At 38.4% G+C, this 23,106-nt stretch overlaps 1 protein-coding gene across 15 annotated transcripts in view; it reads right to left on the minus strand.

Annotated features, from left to right (window-relative positions):
• The window catches only part of ERC1 (ELKS/RAB6-interacting/CAST family member 1), a 730,429-nt gene that overhangs the window by 359,279 nt on the left and 348,044 nt on the right, over window positions 1-23,106 (minus strand). For all 15 annotated transcript variants that reach the window (XM_057492538.1, XM_036907416.2, XM_057492541.1 and 12 more), the window contains one exon: window positions 11,527-11,662. In XM_057492538.1, coding sequence (XP_057348521.1) covers window positions 11,527-11,662 — 136 coding nt within the window. The remainder of the gene's footprint in view (window positions 1-11,526; window positions 11,663-23,106) is intronic.

A 23,106-nucleotide genomic window follows, 5' to 3' on the forward strand; every position in this document is an offset into this window, starting at 1 on the left:
ATATTACACCTTGTTTAACGAATTCAAGCATCCCCAAATTTAGACATGTACTGTGTGCCACAGACAATTCACATAGTAACTATCTGGAGACAGTAAAGGAGCATGCTTTACCATTTCAAATAGTTCATATTATTTAAAACTAAATATTTAGAATTTTACATCAACTGCTGTAGATTAGTTTGCACTCATCAAAACCATCACAGACCATTTTCTACACTGGATTAGGTACTTAAGCCTACTTATTTTGCCAGTTATACTTATTATATGAAGTCAACTGAGGCTGCTTCAATCACAAAGTACCGGGATCAAAGCAGGGTTTTCTGACTAGTTTTGGGGGGATTGAAGAGGGAGAAAGAGAAGAAACAGGAAGCTACAAAAGAATTCCTCATACCACTAAATAAGACTCCTAAAATCATATCAGAGTAGGGCAAAAGCTGTAACAGCTCTAACTTCACTCGGACAAATTAACCAGACAACGGGGCCCTCAGCAAGTCCTGTACTCCTCCTCCCAACCTTGCTTCTTGACATCAGCTCTGTCACCATCAAGGCACATACTGCTGCAGCCATAAGACTCTAGTCTCTGTACCTTTCTTTCAACTCATTCAGTAAGAAAAAAAAAAAACATCAAATAAAAATTTATTTTTGTTCTCTTCAAACATCTCTCAAAATTAAAAAAAGGCTCAATAAAGACAGTAACATGACAAGAAATCACTTGGTAAGTGACACATCTTATTGTTTCCCTTTCTCATCAGCAGAAGGAAAGTTATGCAGATTATCCGGCATCACAGAGCCTCCCACATTCTCTCATCTCTTTCCCAGCTCTGATTCCACCTTGGTTCTGGAGGTCATTTATTTAGGTTAATAGTAAGAGCCGCTTCTTTTGGAGTAAACACCACTTACAAGAGAGACTTTAACATGTTCTGAAAGGTATTAATGTTAACTGCCATCCATTAACCTTAATGAAAAGAGACAGTAATTCTTTACTACCCTCAACCCCCACTGCTGCTCTTCCTCCCTGTTCCTCAACCCCCAAGCATACACACAAATGCAGAAGATTTCATTAAAACCATTCAACATGTCAGAATTCAATTACCAACTGTTCAGATGCTGAATGGGAAAAAAAACTGAAGCCAGATGAAGTCAATTTTAAGAAAAAAATAGCCTAACAGAGACAGAATTTGGTTACACTCCAAATACTTTTTAAGGAAATGCTTTGGTGCTAAAGTTTAAATGTATTTTCTTCCCCCTTCCTTTAAAATCCTTCAAATATCTTCCCCAGTTAGAGTAGGATTATAACCTCAGTTGTTCAAAACAAAAGTTAAAACAAAAGCAGATGTGGCTCATTAAAATGAAAACATATATGTGCTTTACCTGCAAGAAAACAGAATTTCCCTGTTAATTTCAGCAATTATCCACAAAGTTGTAAAAGTAGATGCTGATATGTTTGTACATTTAATTCCAATTAATCTTTGTTGAGAACATAAAGAGGAAGAAACTACATAAAATTTATATATAAATCTTTAAATAAGTCAAGGAGAAGGTCTCTTAAGAAGAAACTAAAATTTACTTTTACAAAAACAAGAACATTAATATATTAGAGGTTTGTAGCATGTGACAAATAACATACTACTTCCAGAAAAAAATGTCAGACAATCTTAATTTAAAAGGTTTTCTCAAATAAATATCCCCATGTTTAAGATGAAAACCAATGAGAGTCTTCATTTCAGAAACAAAAGAAAAAATCTTATCAAAATAAAAGATGTATTTGTTTTTGGTAGTGTCTTGCCAATGGGTTTTAGCCCTGGGCAAGTTTGCTATGGATTCAATGTGACCAAAGAAAATTGACAGCAGAACGCTCTTTGGGGTGAAAGAGTTATACCTAACTTTATTTCCAGGTGGCAGCTCAGTCACTAGAATCCCCTGCACTGTATGCAGCAAGCCGGTCTCTGCCTCGGGGCTCTTCTGTCCACACAGCCATCCTCTGGGCCTCTCTGCCTGCACAGCCATCCCGCACAGCCGTCCTCTGGGCCTCTCTGCACAGTCGTCCTGCACAACCATCCTCTGGGCCTGTGTCCTTAGCGCTGCCACCACTCCAGCCTCTGCTCTGCTCTCCTGCAGCCTTGCAGCCCTGCCATCATGTCGCGCCCATAACACTGGGTGGAGCTCTTTTTATAGAGTCAACAGCCATGTATTTCCCACAGGTGTACAGGGAGCTAATCGACCAGGGCCAGGTGAGAATCCTGGCTACAGGAGCTCTCATTTTATCCACAATCCACCCCTCCAGGATTCTCACCTCTCAATCTGTGTGTCCTTAGTCCTCTGCAATGGTCCTTGTGCAAGAAAGCTCAAACATTGTTCTCCAGTCTCTCCAGCAAAAAGTCTTGCAGACACAGAGGCTGGACTCGTGGCTCTGTCTCTGACCTCTGCCTCTTTGGTCTTAATGGCTTGAACTGCTGCTCTGGTTTCAGTTGTTGCCATAGCTCCAGTAAGATCTTACTTGGCTTCCCATCTAATTTCCTTCCATCTACTCCTGCCCATATCAAATCAACCCACATCTGGGTCCTCATAACCCTCACGAGGCCCCTCAAATTCCTCCTGTGAGTAACAGGTCCTATTTCTTTCCGGGTTCTCATTGCTTCAGCTACTGTATGTGTCACCTCGCATTTTGTAATTGCTGCCTCAAGGCAGGCTGCACTGTCAGGGAAGACAGCTTTCCCATTTCTGATCCCAAAAGAACAATTCCATCCACCCCTAAGTTCCACAGCCACCAGATCAGCCTGAGTATAGGGGCCGACCATAGAGTGCTCTATGACCTGGGGAGGGGGTTGATCCTCTCCTTGGGGAACTCTCAGCTGCTGGATCTTTATTTTCTTTACAACCACTGGGCAGGCTTTCAATACAGGAGGAGCCAGTGCCTCCAGCACCACCCCTTCATCCTTCCCCAGCTCCTCCATTTCTGGGACTGATGGCACCTTTCTCTCCACTCCCCCAAGTGCCTCCTCTGCTACAGTGCCTCGCAACAATGCCAGCTCGGTCTTCAGAAGCTCTCTTACCTTCAGCTCAATGCTTTGCAGCTGATGTTCTGGTGCCACTTCTGCCTGTGCTTCCCTCAGGAGTTCCTCTTTTTCCTTGATGGCCACTTCCTCCTTCAGAACACGTGGCAGCATTGCCATCTCGTCTCCAATAGCACCTTGCTGCCGGTGCTCTTGTGCTGCTTCCTCTTGTATCAATGCCATCTCCTTCCTCAGGGAATCCACAGAGGTTTGCAGCTCGCATTCTCGTGCCACCATTTCTTTGGTTTCCTCTGTAGACCTTTTTTGACTGTGAGAAGCAGCCAACCCACAGTCCCTGCTGCCTCCTGGCCTCTCTGCTTCTCAAAGGATCTGCTTACTATACCAAGAGCAGCCTATAGCCTCAGGTGTCACCTCCACTTGCCTCCAGGCTTGGGGTGGGGCCCAGTCCTCTTGGAGGGAAGCCACCTCGGATCACATACCTATTGGGGGATGATCCACTCTCTCCCCATTCACAGGGGTAGCCCGCTGAAGCACCCCTCCCATAAGGGCAGCCTGTCTTTTTCCTTGGTCAACAATGAACCCTGCCGACTACGCCAATTGTCTTGCCAATGGGTTTCAGCCCTGGGCAAGTTCACTATGGATTCAATGTGGCCAAAGAAAATTGACAGCAGAATGCTCTTTGGGGTGAAAGGGTTATACCTAACTTTATTTCCAGGTGGCAGGTCAGTCACTAGAATCCCATTCACTCAGAGCAAGTCTGTATGCAGCAAGCCAGTGTCTGCCACTGGGCCTCTCTGTCTGCAGTGCTGTCCTCTGAGCTTCTCTGCACAGCCATCCCGCACAGCCATCCTCTGGGCCTCTCTGCCTGCACAGCTGTCCTGCACAGCCATCTCACACAACCATCCTCTTGGCCTCTCTGCACAGTCGTCCCACACAGCCATCCTCTGGGCCTCTGTCCTCGGCACTGCCACCACTCCAGCCTCTGCTCTGCTCTCCTGCAGCCTTGCAGCCCTGCCACCGTGTCGCGCCCAGAGTACTGGGCGGAGCTCTTTTTATAGTCAACAGCCATGTATTGCCCACAGGTGTGCAGGGAGCTAATCAACCAGGGCCAGGTGAGAATCCTGGCCACAGGAACTCTCATTTTATCCACAGGTAGAAAGCAAAGCAAATCAAATTTTAAAGAAAAACATAAATGTTTCACTGATTCAGCATCTAAGAGAACATGCCTAAATATATGTAAAGCTGCTTTCCTCTATCTCTATTTCTACAGTTTCACTTTCTTTGAACTGTATTCTTAATATTCATTAGTCTCAGACAAGCTGACTCACATGAGCCAGTGTTCTTTCATCAATTCCATTAATCTCTCTGACACTACCATCTCCCCAGTTCAGATACTTGTTATAAATAAAAACAAAGCACCAAACCACCACATATTGCTATAAGCCCCACTCCGAGTTCCATCTATTTTGTGTTGTTAAAATGTGACTAAACTTGTGGTTTTGTCAAGACTGTTACTGCTCTGGTAAATATTCTCAACAAAGGGAAGGCATTTCCTGTGTTACAATATGCAAGGCCCTTAAAGGATAACTTAAGAAATATTAGAAAATATTAGGATGCTAAATGTAATAGCAACAAAGTATTTTTTAATTGTAACTACATTTAAAAATTTTATTTTTAGTATGTATAATAATTTGAGCTGTAATTAATCAATAGCTACCTATGTAAAACACTGCTTAAGAAAGACTAAGAAGAAATTTTTTCAATAGCCCTTAGCTAAGGCATATATAAACCAGTTGGGAAGCAAAAAGAAAAATGATTAAATTGCACAGGAGCAATTACAAAACAATGTATTGGAAAGTTGTCTTGCGGATGGGTTTCAGCCATGGGCAAGTTCACTACAGATTCAGTGAGACCGAGGAATGACAATGGAACGTTCTAGGGATGAAAGGGTTTATTACCCTGCTTGTTCTCCTGGCTATAGGTCCAGCACTAGAATTACATCAGCATTCAACAGTCTGCAGTTCCATAATCCTTGTCTCTGCCTTCCCAGAGAAGTGGGCAGAGCTCTTTATACAACTCAGTCAATAACAGCTCATTGCCTACAAGTGTGGAAGCATTAGCCTAGCAGGAGGCCAGTTACATCATTAAGTAGTTTAGGTTCAGGTGAGGATCCTGGCTGTAGGAACTTCGATTTTCCCCACAAAAGTATAAAGCAATAAAGTATAATTGAACATACAGACTGAGGAGTAATGGATAAGATAACAGCAAATACAGGGCAGAGTTCATCAACCAGGGTTAATTTTAAGCCAGAATGTTTAGGTGGTAAAACTGTAAGTACACAGGGAAAGGATTTTGCATAAGTAGAAGAGCATAAATTAGGAAATCAACACAATATATTTAAAGAACACCAACAGTATTAACTTGTCTCAAACAGCGTAGCTATGTTAATAAGTATCTCAGCTAAAAATGAGGTAAGAGATTAGAAATACATAAAGGGTTTGGTTGATGCGAGAGTCCCACAGGCCAAAGATGCTTGTGAATGAGAGTTCTTGACTTCTATCAATGCAACTGAAATCAATAAATATTTTTACAGAGAACCAATTATATGCAAAGTACCAAGACATGGTTCCCAAACTCAAGTACATGCAGGAAATAACACACAAACTATTACAAAGCGAGATACCCTAACAACTGAATGCTTGAAATCAAAGCAGACACAAACCCTTATGGAATTACAACAGAGGGCATAATTAATTCCAACTGTTTGGATTTAGGCAGGCTTCACCAGGGAAGAAGCATTTGATCTGAACCTTAAAAGATGGGTAGGTTTTCAAAAGAGAGCTTTCTTAATTCCAAAATCAGTCAAATCAGCTCATTTGTGCTTCCATATAACATTTATTTGGGAGGCTCTTTACCGGGATTTACCTTATTTCAGTTCTTTGTCAAGTAAATACTTATGAATTGCACTATAACACACCTTTTGACATATCCAGCACAAAAAAATTTATAAGCATATCTAATGTTCATAGAGGGCAAAAAAAACCATTTATTTATGTCTATATTCTCATAGCACAGTGACAGCTCCTTAAAAGGCACTCATAAATTAATAGGCACTAATTATTAATAAGGAGTCATAAATGTTTACTAAAGACCACTATGGATTCTGAAATCTGATTTAGCCAATTAAAATGAAATATGGCTCACAGAAAATGTTAATGAAATAACTCGGAACTGAATTTTATACAGAGCTCAATTATTGCATAAGGGAAACAAAATTTGGCAAAATTAAATGCAGAGTATCAACAGAACAGGCACCATGTAGAAGAATGTAGTAGGAAAGGCTCATTATCTGTGAGTGCCTCATTGATTTTATTACTCATATTTGCAAATATCAACTGGAATTGTAAACTAGTCTGTATGTAAGTATGTGTGGACCATGCTAGCAACATTTTAACCATTATATAATCCAGAAAGCACAAATATCTTGTGCAGGGCAGTGAATTTTGGTGAGCCTGTGGCAGAAAAATTGGCCAAGGCCAAGTATCTGGATGCATACAAGGCTATCTACTATGTCCAAGGTCAATAAGGCTTATATAATGGAAGGCATCCATCTATGCTGGCGGCAGGGAGGTCACCATGTGCTTACTTTTGACCATTTTGGATACATGGGACCAGACCACTCAACAATGTGGTCCTCCTCTCCTCTGCCTCTGGCAGCATTCCAAGATGTGCTTATGCCCTCTGTGCAGACATCTTCTCTCTTGCCTTCTGTGATGCCACTCTCCTTCTGTCCCACTTCAACTGGCCTTTTCAATCTAGTTTCCTTTCAAGCACCACCTTCTGCTACTCTACCCCATCTCTAAATGTTGACGATCCTAAGGGCTCAGTTCTAACTCTGTGTGCATCTATTACTATTTTATCTCTAGATGGTATCACTGATTTTTAAGGATTTCATTATGATTTTTAAACACAAGTTTCCAAAATTAATTCAACTACACCAGAGTTCTGTAACTCTCAGATTTGCACATCCAACTGTTTGCCCCACACTTCCGACTAGGCTATCTCACAAAGACTTCATATGCTGAAAATGGACTTGGTCTTTCCCTGACAAATCTGTCATCACCCTCAGAGTTCTCCCACCCTACTCCTTAGTATTAACATACATCCAGTTACTCTGGCCAGGAACCTAAAAGTCATCCCCGATTCCTTCCCTCTCCCTTGGTGCCAACATACCAATCCATGAGAAATCTCTGACTCTTCTACCTAAAAATAGATCTCAAATATGCCCTCTCTTCTTCTGCTCTTCTGGGCTTGCAAGATTAGTCTCTATCATGCACTCTCACCTTCATTACTCTCAACTCCTCTATGATGTGAGCTAAGAATAAGGATCTGAGAGAAAGGATACATCATTACCATTTCCAGCAGAGAATACTGTGCAGCACGAGTAGGTGTGCGATACGTACTTACTGACAAATACTTTCTTCATAACCACCCTCATCCTATTCTAATGCATTCTCCAAATACTGCCCAAAACAGTATTCCCAAAATACAAACTGGATCCAGTCAATCTTTTACTTAGAAGGTTTCACCTTGATTGGTTTTGTTCATTTAATTTTTAGAGTATGTGAAGGATATATAAAATACTACCATGATTCTAAGTCAGAGCTATACAGAGATAGGCTAAGAGAAGTGTTACTTTCTCATCAAACTTAGCATCCAGATCCCATTTCTCCCTTCTTTCCACTTTTCTCCCAACATCTCTCAGTGGCACTGGTCTCTTCAGTTTCTAGTTTATCCTTCCTGTTTCCTTTTGCAAAATACATCAAGTGTTTTCTTATGCCAAGAATAGCATACAGATAGTCTTCTGTGCATTTTCCCCCCACTGGACAGGAAGTCCTGGAAATCACTCCACATTCATTCATTAGAGATCTTCCTCGTTCTTTTTTAAAGCTTCCAGTCTCCAATGTGTGGATTACCACAGTGCATTCAAGCATTCTCCTATTAACTAGGTTGATAGGAATTAGGTTGTCTCTAATATTTTGCAATTACCAACCAAACTGAAAATAACCTTCTTGTATATGTATTTTTATATTGTTGGATGTATCTTCAGGTACATCGAGACACTGGATAACTGGATCAATAAGTAAATGCATATGTATGGTATATAAACCACATTTTTAAAAATGACTGTTTGGACTTTAATAATTTTCAACAGTATAAAGGAGCTTCTTAAAACCAAAAAGTTTCAGACTAGTTAATACAAGTCATAGTAATAACTATTCAGAACAAAAAGGGAGAAATAGGATACAATCAAGTGGCAATATGATGTCTTAAGAAAGGGCATTCTGAACTAAGGTCATGGTAAATGGCAGCATTTTGAGTCTGTGGGATCCATAGACTTCCTCCACTTTCAGGTATGATTTTCATTTCATATGTAAGGAATGTCTTTAATCTCTTCAGAACACTTTTAATGTGTAGAGCCAAAAAGAAAGAGCAGAGTAACAACTTAATTCCAAACTTGCTGCCAAGAAGGAATAATTGTAGTTGCATCTGAAGTATTCAAAAACAGAAAACTGGAAAGAAATGAAGTTACCTTTTTCAGAACATTTTCAAGATAAAACATGGAATTTTGAATTAAAAGCAAAGACACAGTACAGCAAGGACAATGAATGTGCAAATGCTACACACAAACTAAAATGAATAAATCTCACACATGATGTTGAACAAAAGAAGCCACAAAAGAATAAATATGATGATTCCATTTATATAAAATAAAACTATGCAAAACTAACCCAAACTTCTTATTTAATATATACACAGGTCATACAGAAAGTCAATAATAATAAAAGCCACATCATAATTTCCTCTGGAGGAAGGGAGGAAAACATGATTGGAAAAGAATACAACATGTAGTTTCTGGGATGCCCATAATATTCTACTTCCTTGAGACAATCACTTTGTACATATTATCTACACTGTACATGTAACATGTATGTTTCATGTACTTTTTAAATGTATTTTATTTTTAAGAATAAGGAGAGGTAAATTAAAAAGTAGTATTACTGCTTTGTGCAAACTGTTAACTTCTACCAGAGTGAAGCCACCAATGTCCTTACACCATAACTGGAAGCTAATGAAAAACAAAAGGTGAAAATGAATCTCCTTTTTTAAAGTAATTTTCAATTTTTTGCAAACAAAAGAAAACACATTATGTGTTTATCATGAGTAGTAAAATTAATCTTTGGAAGCCAAGGTGGTATCTGATAAAGATTAAATATTCATGACACATCAAGTTCAAAATATTAAGTATAATATAGTTTTAACATGATAAAGAATATATTTTAATCCTAGTATTATTATTATGCCTATAGTGGAAATATTTTTAAAAGTCCTTCCCTTTACTTCTATTTTATGAAAACATCAATAGATGGACCCAAAGATATACTTGGAAACTTTAAAATAAAGAAAAAACTCAGGTAGTAAGAACTTTTTAAATATAAATCCTTAATTAATTGCTTTTTGATCATTCTACTCTCCCATGAATTGTATTAGCATTTCACCATGAATTCCGAGCTTCTTGTAGGGGGTCACAGAGATCACAGTCTGGGTGCTGGCGATGCTTGCTACCTACCACTGGGCCATCATTTGCAGTAAGACAGTTAAGAATAAGTAGCACAGCTAGCAAGCCAAAGAGTTGAGATCAGATCCAAAGTATCCTATCTGCAATCCACTATTCAATTGCTGTATTTGAGTAAATTGCATCCACGCATATCTTGCAAATAGCCATCAGCTATCATTTTTCAGAACTTTTACATCTATCACCTATTGACATACCTTAGAAAAGCCACTCACCCACTCTAAAATGAGTTTTCTCTATATGTAATATGTAAATAAACACTCTGATTTACTTATCTCAGATTATGTAAAGAGGAAGTAATAAATTACACATGACAGCACTTTTGGTGTTCTAAGAAATGACAAACTAAAAGGGCATCTTTTGGCTTTAAAGACCGACTGGCAGTAGAAAACATTAAATGGGAGAGGGAAACTAGACAAATGAAATAGTGAAGGGATTAACATAAAGAAGGACTTGTCTTATGAAAAAAATGGTATTTCCTATAATTAACAACAATGTGATCCTAGCCCAAGAAGGAAGGTTGAATTGAAAGCCTACAAATAGCCTAATTATTAAACAATTCCATAAAATATGAAGATGTCAATTCAAACTTGTGAGCAATGAATAATTTCCTAGAAAGGGTCAAATGAAATTGTTAGCAATGAAGAAAAAGTAAGACTCTCACCATAAAAAAATACCCTAAAGTAATTTAAATTAAAAAGTAAAAGTAAAAAACGAAAGCCCCGAGCAACTTAAAAAAACCTATATGATCTCAAAACTGAGATAAACTAAGTGAAAAATCCATGGAGAAAAAGCCACAATGGAAAAGAAAGATTTTAATTACATTAACAGAGAAATAACATTTAAGACATGAAAAATACTCAGCCTGACTGGTAGTCACAGAAATATAAATTAAATCAAAAGTTAATTCTTTTGTGCCCATCAGATGGTCACTAAAAGAATAAAAGGAGGAAGAGAAAATTGATAGTATCAACAGTTGTTAAAAGTAAGGGAAAATTGGTACTTTTTTCAAAAGTTGGTACATTTGAGGAAATTCATAGTGTTTCCATAAGGAGCATATATTTTATAATTAGTAAAATTTATGAAAAAAGGAATTAAAAGTCAGATTTTCATTTCTGAAATGAATTTGTTGTAAAGCCTAAAACTAGCTCTTCCGAATCTTTCCAGTAAAGATTTCATGACTACATAGCATAAACACTCACAGTCCATTAGAATTTGTAACGAGAGAGACAGTCTGGTCATTGCTTAGAAGTCTTAGCCGGAGTTTCAGGGGTTTCCACTCTTCTCTAAACCATACACCATCACTCTTACAGGCTAGAGAACCAGGAAGTCTCAAATCCCGGCTGAGCCACTGAGAAAGTTGTATATACTCAGGTAAGGAAGTCAATTCTCCGAGTCTATTTCAACATCTGTAAAATGTGCACAAAACCATCTGCCCTATTGGATTACTGTGAAGGTTAGAAACAATGAATGACCTGGGCCTAGTTTCAAGAACTGGGGGAAAATGGAAAAAAAGGAGTTAAACAGATAGCAAGCAAGATTAGCAATGTGGCTTAATGAAGGAAATGGCAAATCGTTATACTGTCCACCTGGAAGCTCAACAGAACCGCTCATTAAACTCACTTTGAACTTACCAAGCAGGTGTGATCAGCTTGAAACAAGAACTTTCTCTCCTAGGCTGAGGCGTCCTCCCAAAGCTGTGGAACAAACTTGCCTTTTCTATTTAAGACCTTTATCCCTAAATAGTTGATTTGAGAATAAGGCAGCAAGCAGGTTAGACAGAGAAAAAAGAGGAGGGTAAAGATGATGGGAGAATGGCATGCACTGACGGATGAAACCTCTCCACGGATCCTTGCAGACCTCCTGTGCTCTAACCTGCAGCTGCTGGGAGCTGTCATTAAGATTGTCTTCTCTTCGCCGAGCCTCCTCCAGCATCTGGGCACTCTTCTTCTTTTCCACCTGCTCCTTGTGCTTCAGATTGGCTACCTTCTTACTCTGGTCTTTCACTTGCCTATTGGTAAGAGGGAGAAAAATCAAGCTTTTCACATATACACATAGAAAAGAATATGCCTATTTTAGACTTACACCACTGACATCTAGCAACAGCTAAAAACCAACAAAGAATTCCTGCCCAACAGTCCAAATCTTTCCTACCAATGGTAGCAAACTGTCAACAATGATATTACAGAAACATGTATTTCATCATGTACATTATGAAGCACAATGAAATCATTAAGCAAAAGAAAGACGTGGGATAGTTAAAAATAATGGAAAAAAGAAACCAAGTCAGACCCATAAATACAGAGAACAAACTGGGGGTTGTCATGGTGGGGTGGAATGGGGTGGAGTGGGGTGGTGGGTGAATTAGGTGAAGGGGAAAAAGGACAAACTTCAATTATAAAACACATCATTTCAGAGGAATAACTTCATGTGCTGACAGATGTTCGAGAGTTATTGGGGGAGCATTTTGTAAATGTACATAATTGCAGAATCACTATATTGTACACTGAAAACCAAAATATTATATATCAACTGTACTTCAGTTAAAAAAAGAGAGAGACCAAGTCACAGATTTATGTTGAAAATACAGAGTCTCCTATCAAGCTTTCAAAAGGCTGTATAGGTTTACATATATGAAGATAATGATATATAGACCTGGGGACCCTACAGCAACTGAACACTGTATCTACTTCTTAAGTTCTTATCCTAACTCACTGCTTCCACATGGAGGCAAGAATACCCTATATTCTAAATCTTGTCCTTAAAATCCCCTTGTGATTTTATTATGGTTTTGCTACAAATATGGATGTTTGTATGTTTTTGAAATGTATATATAGTTTTTTAATAAACTACTTTTTACAATATATTTTGAGACTCATACTAATCAATAAGGGTAATGTGCTTTTTTTTTAATACCCTCCATTGTCACTGCAGGTCATTGTTTTACCTAGTCCAAAGGTGATGGACAACTGGGTTTTATTATTCTTGCTATTTCAAACAATGCTGCTAGCACATTCTAATAAACCTATGTGAGAGTTTCTCCAAGGAACAGGCTTTGAGAGAATTGCTGAATTCCTAGGCCATGTAGTAGGTACACATTGAAATTTACTAATTATTTTCCAGAAAGTTGTATTAATTTATACTTTCATAGGTAGTCTATAAGTGCTTGTTACACTTCTACACATACACTAACAGTAATACTAGACTTTGAATTTTACCAATATAAATAATATCTACTTGTAACTTTAAAATGCATGTTCCTGACTACGGAGGCTGAACATCTCTTTTTTTTTTTCTTTTGGTATCATTAATCTACAATTACATGAAGAACATTATGTTTACTAGAATCCCCCATCACCAAGTCCACCCCCATACCCTATTACAGTCACTGTCCATCAGCATAGTAAGATGGTGTAGAATCACTACTTGTCTTCTCTGTGTTGTACAGCCCTCCGCGTAACCCCACACACATTATACATGCTAATCATAATATCCACTTTCTTTCCGAACACCCCTTTATTCCTCCCTTCCCACCCATCCTCCCCAGTCTCTTCAGTCCCTTTCCTGTTGGTAACTGTTAGTCCATTCTTGGGTTCTGTGAGTTGGCTGCTGTTTTGCTCCTTCGGTTTTTTGTTTCTGGTTTTTTTTTTTGGTATCATTAATCTACAATTACATGAAGGACATTATGTTTACTAGGCTCCCCCGTTCACCAAGTCCCCCCAACATACACCTTCACAGTCACTGTCTATCAGCGTAGTAAGATGCTGTAAAATCACTACTTGTCTTTTCTGTGTTGCATAGCCCTCCCTGTGACCCCCACACTATACATGCTAATTGTAATGCCCCCTTTCTTTTTTTCCACCCTTATCCCTCCCTTCCCACAAATCCTCCCCAGTCCCTTTACATTTGGTAACTGTTAGTCCATTCTTGGGTTCTGTGATTCTGCTGCTGTTCTGCTCCTTCAGTTTTTCTTTGTTCTTATACTCCACAGATGAGTGAAATCATTTGGTGCTTGTCTTTCTCTGCCTGGCTTGTTTCACTGAGCATAATACCCTCTAGCTCCATCCATGTTGTTAGAAATGGTAGGATTTGTTTTCTTTTTATGGCTGAATAATATTCCATTGTGTATATGTACCACATCTTTATCTATTAATCTAATGATGGACACTAAGGTTGCTTCCATTTCTTGGCTACTGTAAATAGTGCTATGTTTTTTTCAAACATAGGGGTGCATCTGTCTTTTTCAAACTGGGTTGCTGTATTCTTAGGGTAAATTCCTAGAAGAGGAATTCCTGGGTCAAATGGTATTTCTATTTTGAGCTTTTTGATGTACCTCCATACTGCTTTCCACAATGGTTGAGCTAATTTACATTCCCACCAGCAGTATAGGAGGTTGCCCCTTTCTCCACAACCTTGCCCACATTTGTTTGTCTTTTGGATGGTGGTGATCCTTACTGGTGTGAGGTGATATCTCATTGTGGTTTTAATTTGCATTTCTCTGATGACTAGTGACATGGAGCATCTTTTCACGTGTCTGTTGGCCATCTGAATTTCTTCTTTCTGATCATTTTTTAATTGGATTATTTATACTTGGTTTGTTGAGGTGCATGAGCTCTTTACATATTTTGGATGTCAACCCTTTGTTGGATTTGTCATTTATGAGAATATTCTCCCATACTGTCGGATGCCTTTTTATTCTATTGGTGGTGTCCTTTGCTGTCCAGAAACTTTTCAGCTTGATATAGTCCCACTTGTTCATGTTTGCTTTTATTTTCCTTGCCTGGGGAGATATGTTCATGAAGAAGTCACTCATGTTTATGTCCAAGTGATTTTTGCCTATGTTTTTTTCTAAGACTTTTATGGTTTCATGACTTACATTCAGGTCTTTGATCCATTTGGAGTTTACTTTTATGTATGGAGTTAGACAATGATCCATTTCATTCTCTTACATGTAATTGTCCAGTTTTGCCAACACCAGCTGCTGAAGAGGCTCTCATTTCCCCACTGCATGTCCATGGGTACTTTATCATATAGTATTTAACCATATATGTTTGGATTAATATCTGAACTCTCTATTATGTTCCACTGGTCTATGGTCTGTTCTTGTGCCAGTACCAAATTGTCTTAATCACTGTAGTTTTGCAGTAGAGCTTGAAGTTGGGGAGTGTAATTCCCCCTGCTTTATTCTTCCTTCTCAGGATTGCTTTGGCTATTCGAGGTCTTCTGTGGTTCCATATGAATTTTAAAACAATTTGCTCCAGTTCATTGAAGAATGCTGTTGGTATTTTGATAGAGACTGCATTGAATCTGTAGATTGTTTTAGGCAGGATGGCCATTTTGACAATATTAATTCTTCCTAGCCAAGAGCATGGGATGAGTTTCCATTTGTTAATGTCCTCTTTAATTTCTCTTAAGAGTGTCTTGTAGTTTCCAGGGTACACGTCTTTCACTTCCTTGGTTAGGGTTTTTTCCCCAGGTATTTTATTCTTTTTGATGCAATTGTGAATGGAATTGTTTTCCTGATTTCTCCTTCTACTAGTTCATTGCAAGTGTATAGGAAAGCAACAGATTTCTGTGTCTTAATTTTGCATCCTGCAACTTTGCTGAATTCAGATATTTGTTCTAGCAGTTTTGGAGTGGAGTCTTCAGGGTTCTTTATGTATAATATCATGTCATCTGCAAATAATGACAGTTTGACTTCTTCTTTACCAATCTGAATGCCTTGTATTTCTTTGTTTTGTCAGATTGCCATGGCTAGGACCTCCAGTACTATGTTGAGTAACAGTGGGGAGAGGAAGCATCCCTGTCTTGTTCCCGATCTTAAGAGGAAAAGCTTTCAGCTTCTCGCTGTTCAGTATGTTAGCTGTGGGTTTATCATATATGGCCTTTATTATATTGGGGTACTTCTCTCTATACCCATTTTGTTGAGAGTTTTTATCATGAATGGATGTTGAATTTTGTCGAATGCTTTTTCAGTGTCTATGCAGATGGTCATGTGGTTTTTGTCCTTCTTTTTGTTGATGTGGTGGATGATGTTGATGGAATTTTGAATGTTGTACCATCCTTGCATCCCTGAGATGAATCCCACTTGATCATGGTGTATGATCCTCTTTATGTATTTTTGAATTCAGTTTGCTGATATTTTGTTGAGCATTTTTGCATATGTGTTCATCATGGATATTGGTCTGTAATTTCCTTTTTTGGTGGGGTCTTTGCCTGGTTTTGGTATTAGAGTGATGCTGCCTACATAGAATGAGTCTGCAAGTATTCCCTCTTCTTCTATTTTTTGAAAACATTAAGGAGAATGGGTATTATGTCTTCTCTATAAGTCTGATAAAAGTCAGCAGTGAATCAATCTGGCCCAGAAGTTTTGTTCTTGGGTAGTTTTTTGATTACTGATTCAATTTCATTGCTGGTAATTGGTCTGTTTAGATTTTCTTTTTCTTCCTTGGTCAGTCTTGGAAGGTTGTATTTTTCTAGGAAGTTGTCCATTTCTTCTGGGTTTTCCAGCTTGTTAGCATACAGATTTTCATAGTATTCTCTAATAATTCTTTGTATTTATGTGGGGTTCATCGTGATTTTTTCCTTTCTCATTTCTGATTCTGTTTATGTGTGTAGCTTCTCTTTTTCTCTTAATAAGTCTGGCAAGGGGCTTATCTATTTTGTTTATTTTCTCAAAGAACTACCTCTTGGTTTCATTGATTTTTTTCTATTGTTTTATTCTTCTTAATTTTATTTATTTCTTCTCTGATATTTATTATGTCCCTCCTTCTGCTGACTTTGGGCCTCATTTGTTCTTTTTTTCCAGGTTACATAATTGTGACATTAGACTATTCATTTGGGATTGTTCTTCCTTCTTTAAATAGGCCTGCATTGCTTTATATTCTTTCCTCTTAGAACTGCCTTCGCTGTGTCCCACAGAAGTTGGGGTTTTGTGCTATTGTGGTCATTTGTCTCCACATATTGCTTGATCTCTATCGTCATTTCGTCATTGATCCACTGATTATTTAGGAGCATGTTGTTCAGCCTCCATGTGTTTCTGAGCCTTTTTGTTTTCTTTGTACAATTTATTTCTAGTTTAATACCTTTGTGATCTGAGAAGTTGGTTGGTAGAATTTCAATCTTTTGGAATTTACTGAGGCTCTTTTTGTGGCCTAGTATGTGGTCTTTTCTGGAAAATGTTCCATGTGCACTTGAGAAGAATGTGTATCCTGCTGCTTTTGGGTGGAGAGTTCTGTAGATGTCTGTTAGGTCCATCTGTTCTAGTGTGCTGTTCAGTGCCTCTGTGTCCTTACTTATTTTCTGTCTGGTGGATCTGTCCTTTGGAGTGAGTGGTGTGTTGAAGTCTCCTAGAATGAATGCATTGCATTCTATTTCCTCCTTTAATTCTGTTAGTACTTCTTTCACATATGTTGGTGCTCCTGTATTGGGTACATATATATTTAAAATGGTTATAACCTCTTGTTGGACTGACCCCTTTATCATTATGTAACGTCCTTCTGATGTTACTTTCTTTGTTTTCAAGTCTATTTTGTCTGATACAAGTACTGCAACACCTGCTGTTTTCTCCCTATGTTTGCATGAAATATCTTTTTCTGTCCCTTCACTTTTAGTCTGTGTATGTCGTTGAATTTGAGGTGAGTCTCTTGTAAGCAGCATATAGATGGATCTTGCTTTTTTATCCATTCTTTTACTCTGTGTCTTCTGATTGGTGCATTCAGTCCATTTACATTTAGGGTGATTATTGAAGGGTATGTACTTATTGCCATTGCAGGCTTTAGATTCATCATTACCAAAGGTTCAAGGTTAGCTTTTTTACTATCTAACTGTCTAACTTAACTTGTTTGTTGAGCTATTATAAACTCTGTCTGGTGATTCTTTATTTCTCTCCTTTCTTATTCCTCCTCCTCCATTCTTTATATGTGAGGTGTTTTATTCTGTGCTCTTTTTGTTTCCTTTGATGGCTTTTGTGAATAGCTGATTTTATTTTTTTGCCTTTAGTTAGGATTTGGTTGGTCTGCTTTCTTTGGTGTCATTTTATTTTCTCTGGTGACATCTATTTAGCCTTAGGTATGCTTCCATCTAGAGCAGTCCCTCTAAAATACCCTGTAGAGGTGGTTTATGGGAGGCAAATTCCCTCAACTTTTGCTTGTCTTGGAATTGCTTAATCCCTCTTTCATATTTAAATGATAATCGTGCTGGATACAGTATTCTTGGTTCAAGGCCCTTCTGTTTCACTGCACTAAATATATCATGCCATTCTCTTCTGGCCTGTAAGGTTTCTGCTGAGAAGTCTGATGATAGCCTGATGTGTTTTCCTTTGTAGGTGATCTTTTTTCTCTCTCTGGCTGCCTTTAATACTCTGTCCTTGTATTTGTTCTTTGCTATTTTAATTATTATGTGTCTTGGTGTTATCCTCCTTGGGCCCCTTATGTTGGGAGGTCTGTAGGCTTCCATGGTCTGACAGACTATTTCCTCCTCCAGTTTCGGGAAGTTTCAGCAATTATTTCTTCAAATACACTTTGTCGTTTTTTCTCTCTGTTCTTCTTCTGGTACCTCTATAATGCAAATATTGTCCCGTTTGGATTGGTCACACAGTTCTCTTAATATGCCTTCATTCCTGGAGATCCTTTTATCTGTCTGTGCCTCAGCTTCTCTGTATTCCTGTTCTCTGATTTCTGTTCCATTAACAGTCTCTTGCACCTCATCCCATCTGCTCTTAAGTCCTTCCAGAGATTGTTTTATTTCTGTATTCTCCCTCCTAACTTGATCCTTTAGCTCCTGCATATTTCTCTGCAGGTCCATCAGCATGGTTATGACCTTCATTTTGAATTCTTCTTCAGGAAGATTGGTTATATCTCTCTTCCCAGGTCCTCTCTTGGGGGTTGTCTGGGTAATTCTGGACTGGACTAAATTCTTCTGCCTTTCCATGGTGATAGAGGTAGCTGTAGGCAGGTGGCATGTGTGTCAGCTGGGAGAAGAAAGTCCCTTCCTGTTTGCTGGTCACCCTTCCCCTCTCTGCTGCCTGTGTCAGTCACCCTCACACCCAGAGCAGAATCCAGATTAATCCCCTGAGTCCCGCAGGCGGGGCAGCCCAGAGCCCTGTGGGGAGAGGCAGGCGCGCCAGGTGTTCTCTCCTGCAAGAACAGTGCCCCTTTGCATCCTACCCCAGCATCCTCTGCCTGCACAAGGCAGCTGCATGCCGCCAGTGGCCCCCGTTCTGACCTGGGCAGCTATGCCCCGGGAGGAGACTCTGGGAAGCTGCTGTGGGCGCAGCCACTCTCAGGCTGCTTGGCTGCTGTAGCGGGGCCATGCCAGAGGGGGAATGTATGGCAGGCTGTTTATTGCCATGAGGGGCTTCAGAGCTGTGCTGCCTCCCACAGGACTGAAGAGTCCGAAGATCCTCAGAATTCCTAGCCTACTGGGCTTAGTGTGCCTGGACGATTCCTTCCAGCTGTGAGGCCCCTGTCCCTTTAAGATTTTCAAAAAGCATTTGCTTTTCTTTTGTCCCAGGGGAGCCTGCTGCAGGGATCCACTCACAGATTTTACTTTTCCATTTCCCTAATATCCAGCATACCATGCAATGTGTGTCTGCACTCCCGGTGCGGATTACTAGAGCTGGTTATTTAGCAGTCCTGTGCTTCCACACCCTCCCCACTCCAACCCCTCTCCTTCTGCTGGTGAGCTGGGGTGGGGGGAGCACTTGGGTCCCCCCGGGCTGCAGCTTGTATCTTACCCCATTTGTGAGATGCCAATTTCTCACAGATGTAGATGTAGTCTGGCTTTTGTACTGTATTGTCTGCTCTCTCTTTTAGGGATAGTTGTATTTGTTGTATTTTCAAAAATATATATGGTTTTGGGAGGAAATTTCTGCAGCCCTACTCATGCCGCCATCTTGGCCCCTCTGTCTGAACATCTTTTCTTATGGTATTTTGCCATTTCTGTTTCCACTTCTGTGAAATAACTACTTATGTATATTGTCCATTTTTCAATTAGGATTCTTTTTCTTAATGACTTGTAAGCATTCTTTATATATTCTGGATAATAATCCTTTATTTGTTTTATGTTACATAAATTTTATCTTCCAATCTTTGAATTATTTCTTCGATTGTTTTATGGTATATTTTTATTTACTGTATCAAAAATAGTTTAACTGTTTTAAATGTACCAATCTTCTCTGTTATGGTCTACAACTTTTCACAAAATCTTCCCCATCCCAAGTTCATAAAGATATTCACCTAAAAATCTTTTAACTTTCTCTTTCTCACCAGTCATTAATCCACCTGAAACTGATGTTATATATGGTACAAGGTAAAGGTGTATCATTTTGGGGGTATCATATGAGGTAAGAATAGAACTTCATTTTTTACATCTACTGATAACTAACTGTCCCAGCACTCCTTAAATGCATTGCTACTATGTTACATACAGTTTCTACATACATGTGTGCCTGTTTTGTAGCTCTCTACTCTGGTATCTTGGTATATTTTTGAGTCAAATAGATACCACCTTAATCACTACACCCTCACAAGAAGTCTCAGTATCTAGTAAGGCAAGCCTCCCACCTTGTTCTTCTTCAGGACTGTTCTGCATATTCTTGGCCCTTTACACTCCTCATTTAAATTTCAGAACACCTATCAATTCCACTGAACCAACTAACCAACCCCAGCAACCAAAACTCAACAGCAGCCTTTTGAGATTTTGATGGAAATTGCACTGAATCTATCAATGAATTTCAGAAGAACTGACCCCTTCATGGTCTTGAATTTTCACCTCATTAACACATTATATCTCTCCAGTTACTGAGTTCTCCTTAAAAGGCTTTATAACAAAGTGTTATAAATTCTTTGATAAAAGCCTTGTATTTATTTTATTCCCAGGTACCTTATATTTTATCATTTTAAATTTCAGACATTATGTCATTATACATAGTTCCTTATATAAAATAGTCAAAAAAGTACTTTTTCAACAATGTCAATATAACAATATTAATAAAAATTCTTCAACCCTATGTTTATCGCAGCACTATTTACAATAGCCAAGCAATGGAAGCAACCTAAGTGTCCATCAGTAGATGAATGGATAAAGAAGATGTGGTACATATACACAATGGGATACTATTCAGCCATAAGAAAGAAACAAATCCTACTATTTACAACAACATGGATGGAGCCAGAGGATATATTATGCTCAGTGAAATAAGTCAGGCAGAGAAGGACAAATACCAAATGATTTCCCTCATTTGTGGAGTACAACAATGAAGCAAAACTGAAGGAACAAAATAGCAGCAGACTCACAGAGTCCAGGAAGGGACTAGTGGTTACCAAAGGGGAGGAGTGGTTAAGGGCAGGTGGGATGGGAGGGAGATGGGGATTGTGGGGTACCATGATTGGTGCACATGGTGTGTGTGTGGTCACTGGGAAGACAGTGTAGCTCACAGAAGACAAACAGGGACTCTGTGGCATCTTACTACACTGATGGACAGTGACTGCAATGGGGTATAGGGAGGGACTTAATAATAAGGATGAATGTAATAACCACATTGTTTTTCTTATGAAACCTTCATAAGGGTGTATATCAATGATACCTTAGTAATAAAAAAAAAAAGAAAAAAGATTCCTTATCTAATATGCAGCCCATATTTAAATATCCTCACTCATCTCAAAAAACTTTTTTATAGTTGGCTTTTTTAAAATCAGAATCCAAAAAAGGTCCACAGCATTGTGAGTTTGTTAAATCCTTCAAGTCTCCATCAATCTAGAGAAAAGTCCCTCACTTCCTCCACTGTCTCCTTTTTTTAATACCACTGACTTGTTAGAAAATGAGTCCATTACTCTTCAAAATGACTCACATTCTGAATTGTCTGTATACTTCTTCATGTTTAACTTGTTTACCTCCTGCTTTCTCTTTTTTGGATACTGAACATTAGTTCTAAATATTCAAACAGTTCAGTTTCAACTCTTTAGGTCAGAATACTAAATAATGGTGTTGTAGACTTCAGACTGTCTCACATCAGAAAGCAGAGAAAATCTGGTTTTCCCACCCTTAGTGATGCTGAGATTCATCAGTGGACTAAGGTAGTGACAACGGTCTCTTCAGCAAAGTTTGCATTTCAACACTTTTCACCTAGTAGTTCCATGCTCTGATGAACTTTTCTGGAATAACTTATTTCAATGATATATCCAATTAATTAACTTCTCTAACATTTTTTTGCTGGCATGTAGAAATGTACTTGATTTCTGTATATGGGTTTTTATATCTGGCAAACTTGGTAAACACTCCTGCTAATCCCAATAATTTTTCTGTGGATTCTTTTGGGTTTTCTATGTAGATGGTTATATATAGTACATAGTGATTTTTTCAATCTTCACTTTTTTTCTTATCTTACTGAACTTACTAGAAATTCCAGGACTGTGATGGAAAGAAGTAGTGAGAGTGGGTATCCTTGTTTTGTTATATAGGAAATGCTTTTGTGTTTCACCATTGACATAGCATATTTGCTACCTTTTCTCTTTATACTTTGCCAATAATTTGTCATGTTAGTTGTGAATGACTGAATGTTGTATGGACATTTTTGAGATTTTTTAATGTGAAACCAATTTTATCACAAGATAAACTCATATTTTTCATGATATTTACCTCTATAAATTTCTTTTGCTTCCTTGCAGCATAACTATATATTTATAAAATAAATGAAAAAAATCTGGCATTTTTACTGTTGTGTGTAATGAACTGTATTCTCAGAGAATAGAGTTCATGATGCTGCCAAGAACAAAACTGTGGAATCCCCTTTATATGATTTTGAAAACACACATTCTCCTTTGAGTAACTGGGTATGATTCTAATAATACGCAGGAAAAAAATGTTTCATTATATCTAAATATTTCAGCGTAGAATTTTAATCATGGGAATTTATTCCACATCAAATAGCAAATTATTAACATACATGGCAAGGTAGGTAAAAAGTCATTCTCTGATGAAAGTGCAATTTTTAATATCTACAGAAAGATTCAGTCAAAATATAATAAAACCAGTTACCATTAGAAGAAATAAAAATGGAAGTCATGTTTATATTTGATTCTCACTACTCCATAATTTTCTGTGCAAATATTTGTTTTTATTAATCTAATATCAACTAATGGAAAAACAGTTTGAGATTTTGCACTAGAAAAGACAACGAATTCATGAAAGCAAAATTTTGCTCCATTTCTAACTATGCTTTCACAAATTAACTTCCTCATAACATTAGTTTACTAGGTGCAAAGATCTTGCTCTCTGTTTCAAGAGAGAAAAAAATTTAATGGTATACAAATTCTTTTCACCTTGCACCTATGAACAATTCCAGATGGAGCTGGCAATCAATAATGCCTTTGGCTGGAGCCTGGGGATGTGGCACACTAGGACACATGGAGTAAGGAACCTAATTAAAAGCACTGGACTATTTTTGGGTTAGAA

Source organism: Manis pentadactyla, chromosome 14, assembly GCF_030020395.1.
Source record: "Manis pentadactyla isolate mManPen7 chromosome 14, mManPen7.hap1, whole genome shotgun sequence".
Lineage (NCBI taxonomy): Eukaryota > Metazoa > Chordata > Mammalia > Pholidota > Manidae > Manis > Manis pentadactyla.